General features: G+C 36.2%; 2 protein-coding genes across 3 annotated transcripts; both read right to left on the bottom strand.

Moving 5' to 3' along the window:
- Window positions 1-1931: 1931 nt before the first annotated feature.
- On the bottom strand, window positions 1932-3916 carry LOC127811790 (CRIB domain-containing protein RIC4). Of its 2 annotated transcripts, none has more exons than XM_052351962.1 (3): window positions 3579-3916; window positions 3321-3461; window positions 1932-2723 (listed from the first exon to the last, which is right to left on the bottom strand). In XM_052351962.1, exons 1-3 carry the CDS (start codon window positions 3703-3705, stop codon window positions 2431-2433), a joined length of 561 nt encoding a protein of 186 aa, XP_052207922.1. In that variant the 5' UTR covers window positions 3706-3916; the 3' UTR covers window positions 1932-2430. The 2 variants fall into 2 exon arrangements, with proteins under 2 accessions (XP_052207922.1, XP_052207921.1); XM_052351961.1 differs by having other exon boundaries at window positions 1932-2732; window positions 3579-3914.
- Window positions 3917-5396: 1480 nt separating this feature from the next.
- Window positions 5397-22624, bottom strand: LOC127811657 (importin beta-like SAD2). The gene is made up of 22 exons (XM_052351720.1): window positions 22303-22624; window positions 21949-22084; window positions 21433-21520; window positions 21117-21266; window positions 14119-14281; window positions 13443-13627; window positions 13157-13330; window positions 12403-12548; window positions 12208-12331; window positions 11928-12108; window positions 10856-11015; window positions 10703-10744; window positions 10500-10618; window positions 10220-10418; window positions 9518-9649; window positions 8578-8681; window positions 8178-8357; window positions 7357-7496; window positions 7072-7211; window positions 6697-6872; window positions 6396-6516; window positions 5397-6274 (listed from the first exon to the last, which is right to left on the bottom strand). The coding sequence occupies exons 1-22, from the start codon at window positions 22390-22392 to the stop codon at window positions 6108-6110; spliced, it is 3117 nt and encodes a 1038-aa protein (XP_052207680.1). The 5' UTR covers window positions 22393-22624; the 3' UTR covers window positions 5397-6107.
- Window positions 22625-23563: the final 939 nt, after the last annotated feature.

Here is a 23563-nt window from a genome sequence, read left to right as displayed (position 1 = left end):
TTTTTAGGTTTTTTTTCTCATAATAATGTTTATCTGCTTATATTGTTTTGATCTCAACTGGTGAGAACTATTTTTGTTTTTCTTGTTATTTTATTTGTAGAATGGAAATAAAATATAATTGAAGGCATACAAACCAATGTTTTTAGAATCGGGCTGTTTAATGGTCGAATTGGGTTTTGGATTGTTTATTTTTTATTATTTTTTAAGGTATACAAACCATTATTTTTTAAGGTATACAAAATCAAGCTTTTATATTATTTTTTAGCGGCAATCGAAGATGAAAGAAGAAAAAAAAAACAATGGATGCTTCAAAGCTTAATTTTGGCTTTTTTATATTGCCCAAAACAAAGTTTCAAGCTTTCAATGCAGACAATTGGTTTTCTTTTTTATTTTTAAATAATGTGTATTTATTGTATTTTTTTAATTTAAATAATTTAATTGATTGATTAAATATTTTAATGCACATATTGATCAAATCAAATAGATTATTTTAACATTAAAAATAAAATAATAAATACATCTTATTTAAAAATAAAATACTCTTGGTATACCTTTAAAACAATAGTTATATTTTTCTCATTTACTTTCATCTATTTATACTTCACTTCAAACGAATTACAACAAAACCTAACTGTTTTTCTAACTTATATTTACCTTGAAGCTATGTGTGAATATCCAATTAATAGAAAGCAAATTTAGAAGAAATGAATTATGTGTAATTTAGTAATTTTTATCCAAATAGATAGGAATTGGATTCTGAATCTAGATTTTTTAGGTAAAAAATTTAATATTTTTGTTGTGTTTAAAAAAAAGTAACCTCATGCTGAGAATAAAACTAAGTTCAAAGAAAGAAATCTTCAATCCATCAAAAGACTTAGTGAGAGGATTCGCAAGAAACTTGCGAGAGACTTCATTCTACGAATAATCTCATTCGTAGAGACTTGCAAGGGATTTTATTTCGTCAGTGGCCTCACCCATGAGAGACTCATTAGAGACTCGCGAGTGACCTCACCAACGAGAGACTGAAACTATAACTAAGTGACCCCACTTGGGAGTCTTTCTCGATGCCTTTGAGAGACTATCTTGAGAATTTGAATTAATCGACAATTGTTATTTGAAAGACTTTTCAATATTCTACCCTACAAATTTGAAAGAAAATTCGAAATACTTGTCGAAGATTGTGGCTCTTCCTCCATCTGTCATTCTCCTCCTTTCCTATTATGCATTGAAACACCTTGGGGGTGTTGTTTCAGTGTTTTCGAAATGTTTCTTGTATCGAAACACTAAGAAACACACCCAAAAAAAAATGTTTCTAAACTATTTTGTAATATTAAGAAAACATCGGCAACGTGCTTTTGATTTGAAAACACGTTTTCGTTCACAAAAAAGTTAGAGATGGAAAAAAATGTCTTATATTATATAATATAAAAATATAGGGGAATTTTTATATTATATATTATAATATATAATTTTCATATATTATATATTAATTTTTAATATATAATTTTGTATATTAAAAAATATATTTACAAAAAAACTCCTATATTTTCTTTTATTTATGCATTTCTCCACTATCCATTTCCTATTTTTTTAAAAAAAATGAGTTTCCTCATTTCCGTTTCATTTCCATTTTCTTGCAATCTAGTTTTTCTCTAAAAAATAAAAGACCTCTCTTCCAAGCTAGAATATGCTCATAACCCTATTAAAATTATAATTTCACTTTAGGCACGAGACTAACTTTAAGTATCAAAGAGTTCGCAGGTGAAATTAGTTTTTTTCTCTATAAGTTTTCTGAAGATTTCTCGAGACACTCTCTCGCACAAAAAAAATCGTTGTTGTATTTTGACAAAATAATTTTCATTTACCAAGTCCATGTTATGTTGTTTCCTCTTTCAAATGTACATTAGAAATTAAGAAAAGAAAAGACAGGCTGAGGAAGTTAAGACTCTACTTATATATGCTTCAAAATTGAATCATAACAAGGAAAAGAAAAGACAGGGAATTAAAGAACATTATGCCTGGCTAGAATACACAACCCATTAGAATTCTATGTTTTCTCTCTGTTTTTTTTTTTTTTTTCCATGCATGGAGACACTGTCATCATTTGCCAAGCCAATATTAATGAAACCTAAATCTTGACAAGAGAAGAATGGGAAACCCCCAAAATTACAAATTAAGAAGGAAGAAAAAAGAATCAAAATGGGGAACACTTCATGCATGCAAACTGTTGGAGTCTTTATCTCTCTCTTTGTACATGACTTCTTTTCTCTTGCATCAATCATCAAATCATCATAATCATCATCAATCTTACATCACCATCATTTCAACATTAATGTTCGCCTTATGATCATCACCATCATGAAAGTGTGTGTGTGTGTGTGTGTGTGTGTGTGTGTGCGTGAGTACTGTATCACAATAATATTGTCTGTTTTAAGCAAAGTTGGTGGTGGTCGTGAGACAGATGGGGCCATGGTGATGAGGATCAGCAGCCTGGGCAGCCATGGCAAGCTCAAACTGCCTCAGAGAAATTGAAGGGAAGGAAAGGAGGTCTGGAGGAGGAGTGGTGGTGAGATTGTGATCCCAGCAGCCCTTCAGAGCAGAGTTTGTGGTTACAGCAGTTGCACTTCCATCCCATCCTATGTGAGTGACATGCTTCACATCAGTTGGAAACCCTATCTCCATCTCCATCTCCATCTCCCCATCTTCCATCTTTTCCTTGTACACTACATTAACTAATCTGCAAGTCAGCTTACATATATATATATATATATCCCACAAAATCAAAGCTGCTAAATCAGTCCTAGCTACTTTTGTTTTTTGGTCACATTTTAATTCTCAAATGATTTGTATATTTATTGCTGTCTTCAACATTTTTAGTAGGGAAGTAATTTTAGTAGTACTTATAATTTTATCCATGCAAAATAGAATTTAAATCAACTCATCATCATATTGTGTGTATGGTAGGGATATAATTTTATAGATTTATATAGACAAGCATTAATTGTGCATTTAGGGCTAACCTAAATAAATATATTTACGTATTTTCCACTATGTTTCTCATATTGTGTGATCTTATTAATTCTGTCTTCCTCCAGTAATGATTTGTTTTAATGGTGAAATCAGTAAATCACAATATTTAATTAGAAAGCAAAAGGGCATCGCAGTAGCTTATAAAAACTACAAAAAATAACAGTCACATGTTATTTTAGTGAACATTTTCCATACAAATTTTTGTAAGGATACCATAATTCTAGTGTTATGTGTCCAGAGAGAAAAAGAGAGAGAGAGAGAGAGAGAGAGAGAGAGAGATGATCCATTACCAAATATATGAGACAAGCTCTTGAAACTCTTCACCAGTCTGTGTAATCCATTGGAAATGTTAGGCTTTGGGACAGTGAAGAAACCCCAGGAAGTCTTCATTTTCACCCCAGATGGGCTCTCTTCTCTTTCTTCTTGGCTTCCTTCAAAAACATATCAGAAACACAAAACTTAAAGACACACACGCATAGATACATGCATACATACATATATATATATATAGAGAGAGAGAGAGAGAGAGAGGAGAGACTCTTAATTACTTGTTACAGAAGAAGGGTTGAATGGTTTTGTGGATTGGTTTGATGAGGCAACAACACCAACACTGGAGTGAGAAACACAGCCAAAAGAGAAAGGAAGAACCACTAGCCTCTCCATGCGATCCCTCATCCTTTCATAGAGCTATAGGCAACACCAGAAAAGAGAAAGAGAGAGAAAAAGAAAATCCAAAAAGTAACACCAAACAGAACGAAGAATAATATGGATCTGGCAACTGGCAATTCGCAATTGGCAAGTGTGATAGATAGATGGATGGATTGGTATATGATGGGAAGCTTGCAAGATGAAAATGGTCAGTTATATTGGGGGGATAGCATATGCTCTCTGTGTTGGCTTTATGGGCAAGTTAGAATGATTTTACGTGTGGAAATGTAAGGCACACCCCAAGTTTGGTAGAGAGCAAAAGAAAGAGAAAATATAAATATATGTATATATATATCCTTTATCATGGGGTGGGTTGGAGTTGTTAGTTGGTTAAACCGTGCAACTCTTCCTACTTTTTGTCATCTCTTCTCCATATTAAGGAACCATTTTGAGCCCACAAACCAACTGTTCTTTTTTTTCTTCTTAATTTCTTCGAAAAAAAAGGCACCATATTGACGAATTTTATAAATACATGACAAGTCAGCCCAAGATAACCGTTCTCCCACACTGATTTACAACTGTTGCAGTGACTTACCTTGCAACCAAAGTCCATTTAAGAAATTGAGCAAATCTCTTAATTTTATTGATATATAGTTTTGTAATTCTATATTCACTCTTTTTTTTTTTTTAATAATAATAACGAGTACCATATAGAATTCAAGAAATAAAACAAGAAGACTCTTGAATGATTCGAATTTGAGACATTTATTTACATAATAAATACTCAATACTCTAGAATATATGACCCTTTAGTGGTTTCTTTCTTTCTTAATTACTTTATTTGCATGTTGTCCATAATCATCTGCCTAACAAGAATTTCTAGTGGGCTCTTGTTTTCACTTCCATCTCTTGTAGACTAAGCCACATAAAGATCTCACACTCAGTTTGTCAATGGGTAGGATTATGAGCCTGTTTGTTCATTTTCTGAATGACCTGGCAGCGGCCATTGAGTAAGAAACAAGGGAGTTGGCCCTTAAAGCTTCAACAAGGAGGCTCAAGTATTTCTTGATTTCCAAGGTGCATGTGGTGAGCACTGGACTTGGATTGATGCAAAGGGACATGGCAGGGTCAATTCTTCTATCAGTATCTTCAACAAGTAATCGACCTCTTCATACAACATTTTTGTGTTGTAATCTCTTTTCATTTTCCCCCTTCTTTTTTTGCACTCTCAATGTGTATACAGGTCTGTAATGTACCTTTACCATAAAAAATTTAAAATTTCACGTAACAAAAGATATACTTTTATCCTAATTTCAAAAACATATTTAAAATTACAAAAGAATTAAAATTTCATAAAAAAAAAAACATAAAAATTTAGAGAGATAACTATAGTTTTAGACAAGATAAAAATAAGAAGAAAACAATGGAGGGATTCGTGAAATTTATTTCATTTTAATGAAATTTATTTGGTTAAGATAGAAATAGGAAGAAGATATAAAAACTACTTTATTAAATTCCTAATTTCTAGTCTGGGTAGCCATAAAAATTGCATAATTCCACATGGGTTATATTAATTAAACAAAAGTCTTTTAAGCCAAGTCAAAGCTCCATGATATGGTCACCAATGACCATATTTTAAGAAGTGGTATAGCTGCCAACTTGATCCACTTTTAGCTTATCAGAATTTGGTTGCACAAAACCACAATCAACAATGTAAATGCCATAATAATAATAATAAGATATGCTAAATATTAAGCATGTCATGATAAAAAGGGTAACTTAAACCCAATTCTCCCCATTTGACATTATGACATGTAAAAGAATAGACTGATTTTACAGCGACCGATCTCTCGTATATCACAAAAATCTACCCTAATCCCCCTACTAGCCAATGACATACAACCTCCAACACAGACCAAAAATCAAAAACCAACAAAAGGGGGAAAAAAGAAAAAGGGAAAAAGGAAAAAAGAAAAACCAAAAAATGGGTTTTCAATCCCACCAAATAAAGAAGAAAGAAAAAGAAAAGCAAGAAAGAATTTTCAAGACAGCTATGATCAACACTGCAGTAGTTGATGACCAGACAATACTGAGACATTAACCATGAACTGGAAGTTCGACCAAAATATATGAAACTCTAAAACAACCACTACTGCAACACCAATTGAAGAGGAGATGAGGCAGCAAAGGCATCTTCAGCCAGGGAATGGCCAGACTCACCGGACGGTTCGCTTATCCAAACCAAACAAGGAGCAGCAGCAGCAGAGTTCCACACTCCACACGCTGGGGGTTTTTCACCGGCCTCCATGACCAGTGGACCGACTACAAACTTCATCCATATTTGGCATAAATCTTCGGTTGCCTAACCCGTTACTGAAATGGCAGAGCCAAATTCAATCCGCAACATTTTAACCCCCAACTGGGATCGATCATGATGCAGCTACAGCGGATGCAGATGCTTTCTCCATCTTCTCCTTCTCAATTTCTTTTCTTCTCTGACCAGCATGCTCGGCGACACCATTTGCTAGCGCTTGGTAGTGGAAGTCAAGGGTCTGAGTGAGGTTCTGAAACCTCGGTGGATCTGATACTTGCAAAACTTGAACCAAATATTGAAGACAAAGGAGAGAGGGAAACACAATCATGTCAGTCAACACTATCCCATAAGCAGCAACTCCTCGTTCCAAGACAAGGAATAAGACAAAATACATGCATTTTACCTTGGATGTTTTCCACAAAGAAAATGAAAGGGTCAACATCATCAATGGGTGATTGCAATTCATCGTCACTATAGTCGTCATCTGAGTCATCTGAGTCATCAGCTGAACGGAAAGCCTTTACCTGTAAAGGAACATCACAACATGATCGGGCAAACCACTGAATCCATCACATCCACATGTGAGAAAAATGATAAATATCAAGTAAGCTTAGAAGCCAAAAATCAAAGAGAAACACAAAGTAAAAATGAAGAGATTGAAAAACAAAGAAATGATTGAAAAAAATGATGAAATTGTCACATACTTGTGCAGCCAATTTCTGAAGCGTACTGTCAGCTTCATCCCCATCCTCAGCATCCACTCCCATTTCCTTGTCACATCCATCATCATCCTCATCATCAGTTTGCACACCATCCATATCATCATCATCATCTTCAGCCTCGTCTTCCCTTTCAGCCTCCTCTTCTTCCTGTGCAGCTTCTGCCAATGTTGGATCAACATAAATAAAGGATTTCAAATCAACAAAAAGTAGAAGAGAAAATTAAGGGTATTAGTTTCAGAACGATTGCAATAAACCTTTTTTTTAAGCATGAAAATGCAACAGTAAGATCAATCAAAAAAATTATACAAAAAATTGGGAGAGAAATAGAATGTGCAATGCAGAACATAACAAATGAACCTGCTACTTGTTCTTTGTAGGCAACAAGTAAATCGAGAGTAGCCCTAAAAACACGCCCCAAAGCCTCCACGGGCAATTGACCCACAGGAAGTGGAAGCAGAGACGTCAACCCCAAGCAGCAGACTTTCTTATCATTTACTCTGCAACACCACCATGACATGCATGAGACACTGAAGTCGAGAGACTACAAATTTCTACCCACTGCATATATTTTGGTCTTGGGAGAAAGGCACTGGGAGGGTGCATTCAGAGAACCATAATTACTAAGAAAATATGAAAAGTCACCTTCTAAAATGAGCAGGTGCTCCACTCTTTTTTTTTTGTTGCAGCATCTCAAACCAAAGGCTAAATATTTCTGCAGCAACGCCAATCTTTTGCAAAATGCTGAGAGTCAAAGATGCATTGTAGTAAAGTGCATCAGCAATCTGCAAAACATTAAACACTAGAACTCATAAGACCTTCCATGTGGTAAATTTTGTATGCATATGGGATCTGCAAAAGCAAATTCCAAGAGAAAACCGTATGCATGTCATTGTAAATTATACTGCCTAAAGAATGCAACCAACCACATGCAGCAAACAAAACATAATATGCACTCCAAAAAACAAAAGGCTAAGACATAAAAATTTAATTTCATATATATTGTAACACTCAGTGCAAACATCAGCTTCTAGTAATTTCCCTTACATTCAACCTGTGCAAGTCAGGGAAATATACTACATTGAGATTGATTAAGAGGTGTTTTATTATACAGATATATGCCCCAACATAAGGGCCACAACCACCTCTTCAATGTACTATATCCCAACCCAATGCAACATCCACAGCAGCATCTGTAACAGTAACAGCAAGCCTTACATTCTAGTTCCTAGCTCTTCAACCACCAACCCAGCATCCACAGAAAGGAAAGAGGGGGGGGGGGGGGGGGGGGGGGGGGGTGCAAAAGGAAGAAAGAAAACAAAAGAGAGATGAAAAGGCTGAAAATTTTCGAAGATCAATATATCAGCACAGTTTCCAAGAAAAATTAGACAAGTGAGTGATGCAGCACAAGTCCATTTCAGAGATGCATTTATTTTCAAGAAGAGAGGAACCTTAATGTTTCTTACCACTAGCATCAAAAGACATTTCAAGTATGGTTTCTCAGTTCGACGCAACCGCTCAATTGTAATCATAAGATATGGCTCAACCCATTGGTCCACTTTCCCTCTGCAGTGTTGAAACACCACTTCAATGAGCTTAGGAGCAGGCTCAATATCACCATCCTCCAGATTTTTATCTCCCATGATCTGAAAAAAAGACCAAAAAGATATTGGGAAGAAAACAGAAAAAGAAAGAAGAAGCAGCCACTGTCAGTAACTACATAATTGTAAAAGGCAGAAACAAGGATTGTATAAGCAAGTTCTCTACTGGCAATAGGACCATGTGCACCTAAATGTTATTATTTAATTATGCTGACAATTCAACAGCTAAAATCAATATTAAAAAAAATAAGATGAGGTAACTCACAGATGAAATCATATTCCAAAGGCTTTTCTGGTAATCTGGCTCTTTGCATGTTAGAAAGTGTGCAGTGCCTCTGGAGATATAGTTGTCCAATGGAACCAAGATATCTACAAAGATAGTAAACCACAAGCACATAGTGAATAATAGACAGAAGCACAGCAAAGAGACAATCTTTCCCACTGAAACTTCAAAAAATGTACCCAATACCATCAATAACCATAATGAGGCAAAACAATTGGCAACTTTTTCAGAAGTTCACAACCAGACAGATCACCAGGAACAGGAGATGAGCAATCAATGCATTTACAACTCCACTTCAAGAGGTCGGAGAATCAAAATTGGGCTGAGGCATTATAACTTATGCAACCTTTTTGTTTTCAAATAGGTAACCTAAGGGGACCAGACAGCATCATAAGCAGTTGTAAAATCCCCAAGGGACTTGTGTTTGGAACTTTGGAAACTTGATTTAAGGTATAAACATGTGGTCTGAGATGAGATTTTCTTGTGTAGGATCAGTATATGTTCTCAAGCTCCGGCCCAAGTACGACCAAGTACGCAGCTCTAAAATCCAATATTATGCTGGAAATGGATTCTGATATAATAACTCCGTAAAGCACAAGATCTGATTACTCCAAGTCCACTACAAGCCAAAGTAGGTTATATAACTGAAACTAAGTTCTAGTCCTACTTAAGTTGTATAAACAATTTACAAACTGTCAAACACAAAGCGCAGTTAAAATATCTTTTCATGCTTAGGCTTATGAATGTTAAGACATTGCCAACACTACTGGCCCATAAATAATTTTTCAACCTTAGCAAATGACAGTAAAAACTCAGCATTGACATCAAAATGAAAGAGCAAATTTCTTAAGGCAAATTCACATCCCTTGCAGATAAAGAATTTCTTGCAGATTGAGGCAAGAAGCACTGTAAGTAAACTTACTTGGGAAGAAATCAATAGCCCAATCAGCCAATGCTTCTATCATCAATGGCCACAGGCTCCACATCTCCAGGGATATTGCAGGTGAAAAAAAGGTCATATATGAAACAATTTCTAGAACTTCTTCAAAAACCTCTGCAAACACAGATATAAAAATCAAATGAAAAATAAATAAAAAGGGAAAAAATGATATAGATATCTTTTTCCTTTTTTTTTTTTTTTTTGGGGGGGGGGGGGGGGTTGTCAAAGGAAACAGTTGAACAAGCCTTTTTTCTCTTTTATTCCCATCCCCTTTTTGCTCTTTGCAATCATAGAACTAGTCACTGTCTTGATTTTTTCATTTCTCATGTGAAAATTGGAACATTACAATCCTCGGGGGTTGTCAAAGGAAACAATTGAACAAGAGAGATTTGTTACTGTTTGCTAAAAATGCAGCGAATGACCTTCCCCACCATAATGAAAGTGTTTGGTGTACGGTTCCACTGCTTCATCTTTCAAACAAGAGAGATTTGTTACTGTCTTAAGGACAATCTTCAACAGTAGTAAAAAGAATTTCACAATTACCCATAGCTTATGTCAATCATTTAAGGGATAAGGAAAAATGCCAAAATATAGAGGTTATATATCATACGCCACTAGCATGAGCATAGTACAGCTTATTTGCACAAAACATATATGCTTTAAGTGGCAAAAATAGTAAAATACCTTGTCCATCAGTAGTCAACATCCTATGCATTATTGGGAGGAGAGTTGGCTCAACACGGACAAATAGGTCAGGAAGCCTGCTCACTGATTCAAGAATTGTACTTATGGCACGCAAACAACCAACTGCTGCCAAAGCACCCGGATCATCAACTTCATCATCAGCTTCTGCTGTATTCATGCATTTCCAAAACGCAGCAGCCTAAATGACAAACTAAAGCTTCAGACAATGAAAAAGAAATGGCATCATAATTATGTAAAAGACAAATGAAGCAAAAGTCACCAGATTCTGGCATAGTCCAAGAGCATATGGAGCCATCTCCTCACCAAACTTGTCAACAATAGTCTCAAGTGTAAAAACCAGATCCTCATTTTCAACTTCGTTCATAAGTTTAAAAAACTCTGTTATAAGAAGAAAACAATTAAAGTAGTTGCAAATATGAAGGGAAATGAAAATTGCTGAGCATAGTTTCATAATTCACACACCATCAAGTAGCTGAGCAAGAATTGGCCGTATTTCACTAAGATCTGTGCAACAAACACAAGGAACCAATTTATGAAAGCAGAAAACATTTTATGAAATAAATTACAGGTGCGCACACGCACACACATGTAACCAGCATGGTAAAACAAAAGTACCTTTGCAAGCTTCGACAAATGAACGCAATGCAAAGACTGAATCCACACGGACTGGAAGCTCCGGGTCACGCATCCCGGCAACAACACTATGTAATGCTTTACGGAAATTGTTAGGGTCAGCAAATTTGATATGAGCATATTGTCCTGCAACCCATGCCGCCTAACATTCCAGACAATACAACATGATCAGAGGATAAGTTAAAAATCTTGAAGAAGACGGTGAAAATTTACAAAACAAGTCGTACATGAATTGATAACAAGAAAGCAAGTCTAGGGTAGTTTTGACTGTCATATTCCACCACAAAACCATCAATAAACTAATAAAGTACATAGCCAGCATAGTAAGCCCACGCAGCATAGGATTCTTGATACATTTCCAACAAAATTTTGGGTGATATGAGAATAGTTTATGGTAACATGTCCTCTATTAACTGTTTTTTATTATTTTCCAGAGACTAAATCTAAAATTTTAAACTGAATTCGGAGAATATGCATCATGCATAGTGTACATTATTCTGTTTCTGAAAGAAACTTGTTGAGGCTCAAATTTAAGTCACTTTATTGGACTAAGCAACCTACGATGTTGGGTGTCCCATAAGGTAGTCACACTATCCAATCACTAGAATATATTGTACTCAAACCCATCTCTCAAACAACCAGATGTTCTTTATGTAATGCTGACTGGCATTTCCACAATTGAAATAGCAGCTAATCACTTAACTAATTGTAAATTACGCTTGAATGCCAATTTACTTATCTTTAAAGGAGCATACACATAAAGTACACTTACACACAAGCAGTCTCCTAGCTGTACTAATGTCATATTAAAGACAAGGAAGCTACTGCACTGATTTTTCTCAGGTTAGTCACAAGACAAGCAAAGGCAAAAGACACAAGTAGATGATATTCGGAGTAAATGGTCCCCAAGGAAGAAACCATACAAAAATGAGAACACCTTACAAATAAAGATATTGCATAAATTCATAACATGATGTGGTATCTGAAAAAATGCACCCACGAGATTTCATGCTAAGAGGCACGGAAGGAACAGAGAACAAAAGGAACAACCTACCTTGGCTCTAAGATGGCCAACAGGACTACTGAACTCGGGGAAAACATGCTGAACTAGCATACGCTCAAGTTCAGATTTGTAGGGCTCAGTTTGTTTCAGTTTATCACATAGTGCCCCAATAGCAAGAAGAGCACCATCTTTTTGTCGATAGGGTTTGTATTCCACTGAGGCCTCATCATACCTGAATTGGAAAGATAACATAAAAGATGACTTTAGTGCCCACATGTACAATAAAATTACAACTATAGTAGACTATAGACAAACAAAAAGATGGAGATACCTCTTAAAGATCTCAACAATGAACATAACAAACTTCTGAAGATTCTCTTTTCCGCGCTTCCGTACCAACTCACTGACAAAATCCATTGCAGCTGTCCTAGGACTGTATAAATCTTCAATTATATCTGCAGAAAAGGTAGAGATTATTAGCCCCCCCCCAAAAAAAAAAAATTGGGGGGTGGGGGGGATGACTCACCATACCCCTTCCTCACATATTCATGTGGATCTTCATCCCAAAGCTTTTGATCATTGTCGTTAAAGCACATAAGTGGAAAAATTATCTCAAAAAGAACAATATCAAGTCTTGGCTGCAGCTGATTGTACATACTGGTTTTCGAGACACTGCACACATGGATTAAAAATTTAAAGTACAGATGGACAAATACAAATGTTAAATTTATGAACAATCAAAAACAGCACTTAACATGCCATATACGAGCAAAGGCCACATAGGATATCCCAAAGCAAAGTCCAAATACGAGCAAAGGCCAAATTAAGAACTAAAAATTTAATTAAAAATTAAAAGCACATAAGTGGCAAAAGTATCCCAAAGCATGTTGTGCATGTTTCACCTCAGTGTCTACTTCACAAGTTTGTTGAAATGCTAAATGAGTGAATTTCCCACAAGTACTAGTGTCTACAAAAGCCATAACACTACAAGTCTCCTCTACCAAGGTACCATGCAACTTTTCATGAAGAAAAAAAAAATAGTCTACTAGATATTTAATAATAGCTAAATAAAGACCATAAAATACAGGGAACAGTGAAGACTTCACAAGAAGAATCCAACAGATAAAAAAAAAAATAAAAACTCGTTCAATAACTGATAAACTGCAATTGAGCAAATAATAGGATCCTCACTTGTTAGCCAAAGCAAGTACATAAGAAATAACTCACAGGGAGAAAATCACACAATGAACTGAAATGAGCAGAAGTTATGCAGCACGAACCTGTTGCTTAAATACTGCAGAATAAGATTTGTAACTCTATCAGGCAAATAGCCACCAATACGTATCACATTCAACAAATTCAAATGGCACTCCAAAACCTTCCCTGCATAGTTCTTTTGGAACATTTGGGCAAAAGTTCTGTTTCCAGGATTTTGAGGTTTTAAATCTACGAGTCTGTGACATAAGGGAAACTGGTGATGAGCCAAATGATGTTAAAGCTGCACTATGGTTCATTAGATTTGTATACAAGCCAAACGCACGTCAAGTTTGAAACAATAAAACCTACCGGGTGTATAGGCGGTTCAAAATGTGAACCGTCCACTTCTTTACCTTCCACCATCCCCATGACTTCCTGAGCTCTGGATCAACAGGCTGGCCTTCTTCAGGTACGGGCCTCTCCAATATACTTAAGAAAAGAACCATCCAAGCATTGAAGACGTTTGGATCAAGTAACTGTTTTGGAATCTCCAACTGAAAAGATTGACGCAAGACATAAAAATTCATAAGCAGGATAGTTTCTTTATTAAAATAAAAGACCGGCTTCGATATCAAAAACTGCATCTGGAAGAGAGGAAATGCATAAGAATGCAAGGCTTATTTACTATATCTGTACATTGTACTCAGAAATCTTAGCAGATATTAACATAAACTAAAATAGCTTGCTTGCACAGAATTTTGGCTCATTAAAAACGAGATTAACAAAGAGAAGCACAATTCCAAATCAATACCCTCACAGAGAAATGGAGAATAACTGCTGTACTTTAACTACAAGAGTTAAAAAAACAAGAAAAGAAAATAGACATGAAAAAGTTCCAGTAATCATAAGATGAAGTTCTTTTCATGTAAAATTGTCAGTAAGACAGGATATGATTCCCAGTTATTATCAATAATGCATCATCCAATAATGAAGAGCAATGTTAACAAAGAAGAAATCCCATGGAGCTTTCCATGAGAGCACGTACATATATGGATGACCAGAAGATTTTGCAAATTAGCTTGATTAAATCTGCTACTTCCAGCGAAGGGTTGACAAACTGAACAAGTCCACTAAATATATTCAGCAAATGAGGGAATGTTTCCTCAACGATCAGATGAACTGGTGTTCTCTCCTCGTCTGACTTGAACCTGAAAAGAACACATTGAGGACCTGAGGTTTCTAGTAAATCAGTAATTGATAAATAAAGAACAAAAGACATTCTATTCCATGTATGAATCTCCACTCCAGTACTCAAAGAGAGAATTACTTGAACCTACAATTAGCAATGCTTTCCCTATGTGCGTGGAAAATGGAGATCTACAATACATATGACATTTAATACCAACCACTTGCATTTACTTGATTCAACTTCTTACACCCCCACCAAGGGCGGAGCCACGTGAGGCCCCTATTGGGCCAGATTTTTTTTAAAAAAAATATATTTTTTACAATGATTTACTACTACAAATAAAGAAAGTTATATTATACATTACTACTAGAAATAAAAAAAAGTATTGAAGAAAGCAAGTATATAATAGCCCAATAGTAACCATCACAGCATTTTTTACAATTTGCTCATAATTTTATTTTTTTACAATGATGATGCAAAGAAAGCAAGCATTGAAAAAAATTGTGAAGTAAAGAAAGCAAATAAAGAGGAAATTTATATTGAAAAAAATGAACAAGTTAACAAAGCAAGTATTGAGCAAATTGATGTTGCACAACTTCTTATGAATCTCGGACTAAGAACTATAATAATGGATTACAATGTTAATCTTTCAGATCAAATTAGAAGAGCCTACTTGCAAAGAGGTCTGTGTCAGTCTTGAAATCAAGACGATTCATTCTAGCTTGGTTCAATGAATTTGGTGATTTGTTGGAATATAATATAAGCAAAGATGCCGCATTTTGCTTATATTGTTATCTTTTTAAAACAAATAATAGGAAACAAGGAGGTGGTGATTCTTTTGTGAAAGAAGGGTTCAGTAATTTGAAAAGAAAAAAAAAAAAAAAAGGATAGACTTTAAGTTCATGTCAGAGGTGCCAATAGTGTACATAATTAAGCTTGAAATAACTGTGAAAGCTTAATGAATCAAGAGCAAAATATTAAGACAGTTTTCTTCAAGCAGTTAAAACAAACACTATGTTATTATCAAATTCGTCTGAATGCATCAATTGATTGTGTTCAACTTTTTCTACAACAAGGACTAGCCTTCCGTGGTCATAACGAGTCTAAAGATTCAAATAATCAAGATAACTTTCTTGAACAATTGCAATTTCTAGTACGAAAAGTCATAAAGAACAATTGTAAAAAGTTTTTACATTTTAATATTATCATTATTATCTTATTTTTGAAATTATATTTTTTGTATTTAAGTTCGCCCCCCCCATTGAATTAAAATCCTAGCTCTGCCCTGACCCCCACTTAAAAAGCCCAAGAGCAGCAGAATTTATGTAGAAACATATCATGCTTATCAATGTACAATAGACAAATAGAATTTAGCACTGTCAAATTTAAAGAAAAAAGTAGCTTTCCAAAAGATTATGGTGAGGAATATTGCAAATAACAAACTCACTAGCGTTCTTACCATGACCACTGTGCCTTCATTTACTTACTTGGGAGCTAATGCCTACACATTGCAGTAGTTGACAGTATGTGGATGTTCAAGCTAGGTAAGAGGCCTTAGCCACTGTTGTCAAAGACTGCTTCCATGCTTTAAAACCTAAATGCACAGGCCGGAATCCAGTAACATGACTGCAGTGCCATGGTTATGTGCTACATTTGGGAAGAAAAAAATAGTGATCTTTTTGAGTGTTGGGAGCGTCAAACAACGTGTTAAAGCAACCCATCCTTGATCCATTTTTCTAGGTCAAGGAAGGACTGGAGGGCACTCCCCAAATTCTTTTGTGCATTTCCTAGATGATCCTTATTTATGTCAATCCTCCATCATTCTAGCTTCCTCTATACAAGGTTCACCCACTTTAGTGCTATAATTCGCATAATAAGGACACCCAAAATTGACCCTATGATTAGAGGTATCTTAAGACTTTGAGGAAAATTTTACCCCTCTTTATTAAGAACTTTCTTTGTTTGCAAGAGAACCCTACTTTTGACAACAATATACCAAGCCTTTAACCCCTGATGTGGGGTTGCTATGTGAATTTTAGCTCTCCAATCATTACTATCAATGACCTTACCATTTGTAAAGCCTTTATAAGTGCCTCCCACCAAGTTTTTCTAGGTCTTCTTCAACCTCTTTTGCTAAATACGTGTTTCATTCCATCAACTCTGCTCACAAAAGGCTTTGTTGGTCTTCTTCTCACATGATCAAACCATCCTAATCATGCCTCACACATTTTATCTTCAATAAGGCCCACTACTACCTCCTCTTTTTTTTTTTTCTTTTTTGCTTGGTAAGAGCCTCTATGACCTTATTATGAAAGACCTCATTTCTAATTTTATCTTTTCATATGGTCACACATCCATCCTAGCATCATCATGGACCTCATCTCCATTACACTCATATTTTGCAAATGTTGATGCTTTATTGACCAACATTTTGTGCTATCAAACAATGCTAGTCTTATAACCATCTTATAAACTTTTCCTTATTGCTTTAATGGAATCCTATGTCATGGCCCTAGGAGCAATAAAAGGGGCATTATTGTAATAGGGTATAATAGTTTGTTAGGGATATTTGGCAATTTGTTAAGAGCACATGGGTGCTGTTAGAAATTAGTTAAGTAGATAGCTATACTTATAAAAAGGCCAATTGTAAGAGGAGAGGATTATGTTTTGAATGATAAATGAAATTCTGATTTCTCTCTACAATTCTCTCCATTCTCCCTCTTGTTTCTCCCTACCTTCTCCCTGATTCTACTCTATCTTCCCCTTTAATTCTTCTTTGTTTCTTTTCCCGAATTCCTTCCAATTCCTTCCTAGACCCTAGCTTAACCCTAGGGTCGTGACAAATGGTATCAAAGCATCGTTCCTTGGCTCTTAATGTCTGACGACTATCGACAACTCCTCTGTGATTGATTTTCGACAATCTAGGTCACGATCTTTAGCGACCCAGGCTGGTTTCAATGAGTTACCATCTACCGGTGGTTCTCGACCAGTCGTTAAGATTGCAGTGAGTAAGGAGTCGATTCTTCAGGTTGATCAAAAACTATAGTCGAATCGAACTAGAAGATTTCCAATTGTAGAATCCATTGCGACTGGCTCTTCCAAACGCCGAAGCAGACTCAAGGTCAAGCAATTTCAAATTGGAAGTGGTGTTGATTTTTGGAGGCGAAGTCGGCAGTAACGCTCGGTTGTGAAACTCAAGCGTGTTGCCGACTTCTAGAGGCGACTTCGAAGGATGGTCAGGTTAGTGAATTTTCAGATCTGACCGTGATAGAGGAGGTGAGATACGACCACGATTCTCGGCAACCTAGGCGAATTCAAGGAGGTATCTGCTAGTGGTCCTCAGCCTAGAAGGTCGTGATTGGAGTGGGTGACCAGAGGTGAAGCAAACGGCCCAGAGGATTGCAACTGTCCACGGCGAGCGTGAGTCCGTCAAAGGTGAAGCAGACGGCACAGAGAGTTGCGACCAGACCGGAAGACCATTCCGACCCAGACTGATAAGCTTCCAACAGGTGCGGCTGTGATGTTGCGGTTTTGATCGGGAATTCCATTCTGTGGGTGTGGTCGTTGGATTGGAAGGCACAGTGGTGTTGTGATTTTGGGTCGAGAAGCAATTTTGACTATAAGGGTGAAGCGAGCTGCCCACCTTGATCAGAAAGGGATTCTAACCATTCTGTAAGAGTCAACCCAGAGAGAATCGAGCCCATAACCGGCGACTGAAGCAACGAGAATCAGTTCTCATCAGTAGATTTTCTAGGAGGGTGAAGCAATCCGACAATATAAGCCACAATTGTCATGGACTTAGGCAACTCCTAGAGCAATTTTGGTGATTCTCAATTATTGTTATTCCGATTGTGATTCTCGGCTGACAGTTAGATGATCTAGAGGACTCTAGAAGGCCGATCAAGTCGCTATAATTGTGCGACTTCTTCCGCTACTACAATAGACTTGACTTTGAAGCAGAACAGTGGCTACAATTTGCCACTTATTGGATCAATTGCAGAGGTGACTGTTGTGAGGTAGTCACAGTAGGGAAGTGTGGGAATTAGGATGGAAAGGGTTGCGGTTTCTTGGCCTATTGTTTTTCTGGCCAGTGAGATTTCGTCCAGGAGGAGTAGTGCACAAAGAAGACCAATGGAGTCTCAATTGCAGCAGAAGAATGCTTCATTTTCAATTGGAATGGAGCCTCAATGGCAGCCAAAGAAGGCTGCATTTTCAGTTGGCAGCAACAGGGATAAGGAGCAGTGTAACCAAAAGAATCAAACACGGGGAAATAAGTTTGAGAATGAGTCTAGCTAAAGGGACAAAGGAACAAGCAGTGGGATTCATGAAGAGTGTGAGGAATTTAGTCGTATGTTCCACGAGAAGTTGTAGAAGTTTGCGATGATACTGATCAAGAAGTATCATTACAACTTTCTCGTTGAATACTTCGATGATTATTACGAGAGTTTTAACAAAGATGAATTCCTTACAATGGAGCAATCGAAGGAGAAATTGAGGAGGCGCGAAGCAGATTCACTGCTTACCTCCAATGTTGAGCAAAAGAAGTATACCGGTTTAGGCGAAATTGACAAGGAAGATACCAACTCATTACCCCCGTTGGCTAGTGCATGGGTTGAAGGATTTGGTGGCGTTCCGGATCAAAAGTTTGTGGGAAATGGAATAGCATTGGATCAGGAAAATCTGACTGAAGGATCCTCAATCTACACAGATATTAAGGCTGGAATCCTTCCTCCTATTTTGGACCTACCAAAAGCTAAGGATTCTTTGGCTTGGGTTAAAATGGGCATCGAGAAGGTGGGGACAGCACTAGCTGGAGGATATCTTACTACAAACATGAAAGGCTCTAGCACTGAACAATATGATGGTGTTACGACCATTTCAGAAGGGGCAAGCCAAATTGCAGAAGGTGTGAACCCGTTGTCAATATTGGGGGTAACAAAGGTAACTAAAATAGGGATTTCAAGGGAGTGGACCACACTCGCTGAAAAGAGAAATGTTGATTTCTCTTTCAACCAAGGGAAATCCTTTACAAGTTATGACCTTGCAAGTAGTTCTCTCCAACAACAACAGATTCAAAGTGGTGAGGAATTTTGGAAGTTGGTTGTAACTGGGGAAAAGCTATGGGAGGTAGCTGAAGAAGTTATAAGTTTTGCCGAAGGGAACAAAATTTCCGTTGCTAGATTGGCTCCTCCTCCAGTTGGCAAATCCGAATGCTAGTCTATTGCATTGACAGATGAATAGAAGACGGTGTTGCAGCAAGTCATGATGTTGTTATGGTTGAGAGAGAAGAAAAGAGGAAAAAGCCTAGATGGATAAAGAAGGAAAGAAGCATTAAACTGATAGAAAAAGATGGGATTGGATGAATAAGAATGGCTCAACGTAATAAGTTTATTAGGGACAAGAAACCTTTTAAGGTGGGGGAATTGTCATGACCTTAGGAGCAATAAAGGGGGCATTTTGTAATAGGGTATAATAGTTTGTTAGGGATATTTGGCAATTTGTTAGGAGCACATAGGTGTTGTTAGAAATTAGTTAAGCAGCTAGCTATGCCTATAAAAAGGCCAATTGTAAGAGGAGAGGATTATGTTTTGAATGATAAATGAAATTCTGATTTCTCTCTACAATTCTCTCCATTCTCCCTCTTATTTCTCCCTACTTTCTCCCTAATTCTGCTCTATCTTCCCCTTCAATTCTTCTTTGTTTCTTTCCTCGAATTCCTTCCAATTCCTTCCTAGACCCTAGCAAAACCCTAGGGTCGTGATATCCTACTATCACATAAAGCATTGCATGCACTTTTCCATTTTAACCAACATGCCTTTATTCTTTGGGTAACATCCTCATTAATCTCCCCATCATTTTGGATGATCAACATTATGAATTTCGTGCCATTGACACCCTAACTTGGTTAGCATAAAGTGCAGCCAATGACAATGACTATTATGTTACTTCTCTATTTGAGAATCTCTCTTTTTCTTTTACATCCTCATTAATCTCCCCATCTTCTTGGATGATTGACACTACGAAGGTTGTGCCATTGACCCCCTAACTTGGTTAGGATAAAGTGTAGTTAGTGATGAGGACTACTATCTTAGTTTCTACTTGAGAAGCTTTCTTTTATGTTTCCTTTTTTTTTTTTTTTGGATATGGCAAACACATTCGTCAATTTGGCTCTTTTAAGCCAATGCTCATTATCTTCTAATATCTTTTTACCTTTTGAACTTTATTCTTAATTTAGTTAATGATAGCTTGTTATAAATGCTTCTTATTTTATAAAACAAAATGACAAGATCCAAAAACTTGCTTTAGAGAACCCTAATATGTGTTGAAGTAATAAAAAATTGTTCTGAGATCTAATGTAGTAACTCAAATTTTTGCGTTTCTACAAATTTTTAGTATTGGTTCATGGGGAATGCAAGTTTTGCCATCTCAAGGAGATGAAACAAAATTTTGCTCATTTGCATAAAGGGAATACTCGATGTGTGTGCAGCTTAAAACCATAAACAAAAGGTCAAGTTGAGAGAATAAAATGAAAATAAAGCAAAATGAAACAATTGGGGCACATTTTCTAGGGGTGATCAACAACACAAGGTAGTCATTATCCTTCATTGGTATAATCTCAATCTACAAATCATTAAAATGTCATAAGATAAGTGAGTAAAATCTAGCATACAACTAATTAATAATTGGCATCCGTAATTAACAGTAACATACAAACAAGAGAGAAATTTGCAATTTTTCGATTCATAAGAAAATAAGTATTGAGTGCCATTTAAAGACAAAAGCAACAATATAGATATCATTAGGGGAATAATAACACCATCTACATCTTGAAAATAGGTTGATGATACACTTACTCATATTTTCTGGAAAGGATCCTCAAAACAAACAAAGCTCCATAAACCTGCTGATTTTGTAAATTATGCTTCACCCACTGCAAAAGACTTGGCCATTGTTCTGGGTAATCTGCATGAATAATGGTCTTGAGGCACTCACCCAACTGTACTCTGCCAAAGATAAAAATTGTACGAAGAAGGATTGTGAAGGTTAGAAAGTACCATTTGCAAGTAAACATACAAAAAACATGTACATAGGTCTAAAGAAACTGAAACCATGGAAAAAAGTAAAGAGAACTAAATGACCAAAAAAACATAATGGCTAGAAAGTTGGTACCTCAACAAGGTAGGGACTTGGGCCACAAAAACAAGAATGTTCTGTCGGACCATGTCCTTGTCGCTGGGCAAGATCTTTGATTGCTCATCTGAATGAACAAGGAATAACATGTGGCAAACACTATAATGATACAATTACAAATACAAAAACACCAACCTATATACGTAAAATAACACCATGTTTAATGGCATATTTCATCTTTCTATTACAATAGAACAATTTTGAAATATATTTATTTGCAATCAGTTAACTTAATTCATTTAGGTACAAAACAAAATTGCTTGAAAATGATAACCCAGACTGATTTCATGCAATATCGCTATCGGTACAAACAATAACTAAAGTTTGACTTATCAAAAAAAAAATGAACTTTGAAAAATTCTGAGTTGTTCTATTATCCAACCAAAAAGATGGATTTCCTAACTACCAATGAGCCAATCCAAATTGGTCTATTAGTAATTCTAAGGACAGAGAATAAGAACAGACTAATAACAGATCTAGGCAAGTGAAGCATACGTGGATCATGCGGCGACCAGTTCTTTGCAATAAAATTCTTGAAATGGATGCTGGCAACCTGTCGCACTGCCAAATCACAATTCCCATCCACAATGATCTGCAAGAGCCTGACCAAATGCTGAGGCGTGTACTGAAACTGCAAGCCCAAACGAATAACTTCAGTGTCCAAGTCAACAATCTAAGCAGCACAGGTGACCAACTCTTTCTTAATCAAACGAAAAACCACATCAAAAAAACCCACATCATCGCCGCTGAATAAACACTCAATTCAGCAGCTAAACAAGCACAATTATCATCTCAGAATCAACAATCCAATCCGAAATCATCATCAAACAAAAGGAATCTAGGGCGAACCTGATTGAGGCTGTGCTCCGCCGCCTTGCGCTCATCCGGATTGGGGCTCAGTGCTGCCTGAAGAATGACGGCGAGACTGGGAAGATCCATGGGTGCGTGTGTGTGTGTATAATCTAACGTTTATGGGTGTGAATTTGGGGAAGATTGAGAGGAGATGGATGCGAAACAATGAGACTAAACCCAATAGCAGAATTATTGGGGGGGCTGGAAGTGAAGAGTGTTCTGCTAGGGTTTAGGGAAATTTACCAGACTCGCAGCAGTCGATACAGAGATGTATGTATATATAGATAGCCAGGGAGAGGGTTGGGGAGAGGGACAGCGCTGCGGGTTTGTATATAAATCATTAGGGTTTGATATATATATATATATATATACACATTTACTTTGAATCAAATGTGCCCCATTTTTATTAGATTCGATGGGTATCTGATAAAATTAATTAATTTAATAGAATATAAATTTCATTTCATTTAATCGGACAAAGCATAAAAAAAAATGATAATATTTACACGTCAAAAGACATTTTCAAGATATAATGATAAATCATTCATCAAAAGATATATAAAAGACTCTTATGAGCCATATAGACCAGAAAACCTCTTTTTGATCATGCAAGAAACCTAATCTCTACGCATGAGATCATAAAAATTGGGTCAAACTCACCTATGATGTGCTCATTTATAAATTTAGGAGATGTTCGATATACTTGTCGAAAATTATGGCCATTCGTCGTCTCCTTTCTTTTGTAAATCATTTAACGCAAGATGCACTCATAACTCTCAACAGTGTTGCAACTCTACCTGTTCTCTATATTCTCCACACTCATATGGCGACTGACCTAAACATCGAAAGGTTCACACGGGACAATCATCTACGCCCTTAACTTCTCGGTTCAATTCAGGTTTTTTCTTGTATTGATTTAATTCGGTTAATTTTTATCAAAAATTCAATTTTTAATTTTCAGTTCAATTTTTTAGTTGGAAGAACTGAACCAACTAAACTTTAAAATTATATTGTTTTGATATTTATAAATGACGTTGGTTTCTTTGATTTTGTGTGTTTTCTATCAGTTACTTTAGTTTTTTCAATTTTTTTACGTTTCTTTGGTTTAATTAGCTTGGTTTGTTTATAAGGTTAAGTTCGATTTTTTTTTTTTATTATCGATTAGTTCAATTTTTTAGATTAATCGATTGGTTCAATTTTACTCATTGGCTCGATTTAATCCGTTTGCACACCTCTACCCTTAATCAACTTCTTCCTT

This window comes from Diospyros lotus, chromosome 10, assembly GCF_014633365.1.
Source record: "Diospyros lotus cultivar Yz01 chromosome 10, ASM1463336v1, whole genome shotgun sequence".
Lineage (NCBI taxonomy): Eukaryota > Viridiplantae > Streptophyta > Magnoliopsida > Ericales > Ebenaceae > Diospyros > Diospyros lotus.
Note: the sequence above shows the minus strand (reverse complement) of the source record. Positions and strands in the feature narration are given on the sequence as shown.